The sequence below is a fragment of the Gekko japonicus genome, unplaced genomic scaffold (genome assembly GCF_001447785.1).
Source record: "Gekko japonicus isolate JY-2015 unplaced genomic scaffold, Gekko_japonicus_V1.1 scaffold4872, whole genome shotgun sequence".
Taxonomy (NCBI): Eukaryota; Metazoa; Chordata; class Lepidosauria; order Squamata; family Gekkonidae; genus Gekko; species Gekko japonicus.
In genome coordinates this window covers 24,000-26,600 of record NW_015169329.1, presented here as the reverse complement: position 1 = coordinate 26,600, position 2,601 = coordinate 24,000, and the positions used below count along the sequence as shown (strand labels likewise).

The following is a 2,601-nucleotide window of genomic DNA, read 5'->3' as shown; positions in this document are numbered from 1 at the left end:
CTGGCGATACGCCTGCGCCCTGCAATGGATAGAAACTTGCAGTGACAAAATCACAGGCTTCTACTTAGACAGCTCCTTTCTCAGCGGAGGCCCCCCTCCCGAAGCGTGGCCGGTAACCATGGAGATCTCCATTTCTGAGCTGTTGGCCGCTGGGTGAGTCTTGCGGGGGGGAGGGCCCCCAAAACTCTGTTTTTTCCCCCCCCCAGCAAAAAAGTTTTGCGGAAGCTTTCGGGCGCTGCTGCAGAATTCTTCTCTGGCGTGGACTTTTAGCAAGAAAATATATATATATATAGCTCGTCGTTCACTTCAATGCATTGTCTCTTTGCTGTTTTTGGCAACCGCCGTCATCCACAGCCATTCGCTCCCTGCACCGACGATCCAGACTCTGCAATGACAGAGGCACGGAATTAAATGGATCTTTTGTCGGAACATGGATGCAGAAGGCTCATCAAAAGCAAAAGCAAAAAGAAAAATAGAGCTGCTTTAATTTCCTCCTGGAAACATCTAACCTGGGTTTCCAAACAGAAAACACCGTTTTAAAAAGTTGCAAGCCTAAGAACTCTTTCTTGGGAGAAAGCCCCGTTGAATAAAACGGGACTTACTTTTGAGTAGGACTTCCGCAGTGTCTTTACAAGGGCACTATGCAAGCAGAGACTGAGCTGTGCTGTGCTGGGGGACCAGTGTTCCCTCTAAGATGAGTGAGTGTGAGCTGGCTCACAGTTTTTCAGCCTCCGGCTCAAACATTTTTGTCTCGGCTCAGGAAGGAGGGCTCCAGAGCAAACAAATTGATGCGGCAGCCCAATCGCTCGCTCACCACTTTAATGCCAGTCCAAAATGGGTATTGAAAACAGATCAGCCAATATCACAATGCCCCTATATAAATCAATGGTGCGACCTCATTTGGAATACTGTGTGCAGTTCTGGTCACCACACCTTAAAAAGGATATTATAGCTTTGGAAAAAGTGCAGAAAAGGGCAACTCGAATGATAAAAGGGTTGGAACACTTTCCCTATGAGGAAAGGTTAAAGCGCTTAGGGCTCTTTAGCTTGGAGAAAAGACGACTGAGGGGTGACATGATCGAGGTTTATAAGATTATGCATGGGAAAGAGCAGGTAAAGAAAGAGGTACTTTTCTCCCTTTCTCACAATACAAGAACCCGTGGGCACTCCATGAAATTGCTGAGCGGTCGGGTTAGAACGGATAAAAGGAAGTACTTATTCACCCAAAGAGTGATTAACACATGGAATTCACTGCCACAGGAAGTGGTGGGTGCTACAAGCATGGACAGCTTCAAAAGGGAATTAGATAAGCATATGGAGCAGAGGTCCATCAGTGGCTATTAGCCACAAGGTATAGCTAGGGGCTCTGGGGCAAGTGATGCTCTGTCTTCTTGGTGCTTGGGGGGGGGGTCAACAGTGGGAGGGCTTCTAATGTCCTGGCCCCACTGGTGGACCTCCTGAGGGCACCTGGTATTTTTGGTCACTGTGTGACACAGAGTGTTGGACTGGATGGGCCATTGGCTGATCCAACATTGGCGTCTTGGCGTCTCTTATGTTCTTAATGCCGGTAGCTCACCGAGTAGAATTTCTGCTCACAAGTCTCCACCGCTTAGAGGGAGCATTGCTGGTGACAATCTGCCATTGATTGCCGATTTCTGGATATTTCACTTGGGCTTTTAAAAATTTTAATTGGGTAGTATTATTTTCAAGGCTTGTTGGTGCTGTGAGCACAGGATGAGGCAGGAGAGGGGGAAAATATTTGTAAACATAGAAACATGGCGCTGGAAGGGACCCTAAAGGGCATCTAGTCCAACCCTCTGCACAGTGCAGGAAAGTCACAGCTATCGCCTCCGCACCCCCAGTGACCCCTACTCTGTGTCCTGACCCCAAAATGGTGATCAGCATTACCCTGGGCATATCAAAAAGGGGCCATGAGAGAAATCGTTGAATAGAATGGAGAGAAATTATATAGAATATTTAATTCCCCCCCCCCAGTCTAATGTAGCACTTTTAATTCTTCAGCTGCTAAAAAAAGGGGGGAGATTGCTAATTGAACCAAAATTTCCCTGTGTATATTAGCTCTGCCAGATACTGGGGCACTCTATTAAGGACCGATGTAAGAGGAATTTCCAAAATATCCACCAAAGATGAAACAGAAGTCCATAAAACAGGCCATGTCTCTAGCAAACAGGGCAGTCAGGAGACTGCGCCATAAGAAGATGAGAGAAGCTAATGCTGGATCAGGCCAATGGCCTCTCCAGTCCAACACTCTGTGTCACACAGTGGCCAAAAATACCAGGGGCCACCAGGAGGTCCAGCAGTGGGGCCAGGACACCAGAAGCCCTCCCACTGTTGCCCCCCCAAGCACCAAGAATACAGAGCATCACCTGCCCCAGACTGAAAGTTCCCATCTATACCTTGTAGCTAATACCTAATAGCCACTGATGGACCTCTTCTCCATAGAAGAACATAAGAGAAGCCAATGTTGGATCAGGCCAGTGGCCCATCCAGTCCAACACTCTGTGTCACACAGTGGCCAGAAATACCAGGTACCCTCAGGAGGTCCAGCAGTGGGGCCAGGACACCAGAAGCCCTCCCACT

The 2,601-nt window shown here is 48.3% G+C and overlaps 1 protein-coding gene across 1 annotated transcript in view; it reads left to right on the top strand.

Annotated features, from left to right (window-relative positions):
- Window positions 1–105: 105 nt before the first annotated feature.
- IQCG (IQ motif containing G) overlaps window positions 106–2,601 on the top strand; it is a gene marked incomplete at its 3' end in the record, with an annotated part of 24,955 nt that continues 22,459 nt past the window's right edge. Inside the window, exon 1 of the mRNA XM_015416632.1 lies at window positions 106–153. Within this exon, the coding sequence (XP_015272118.1) occupies window positions 119–153 (35 nt within the window). The remainder of the gene's footprint in view (window positions 154–2,601) is intronic.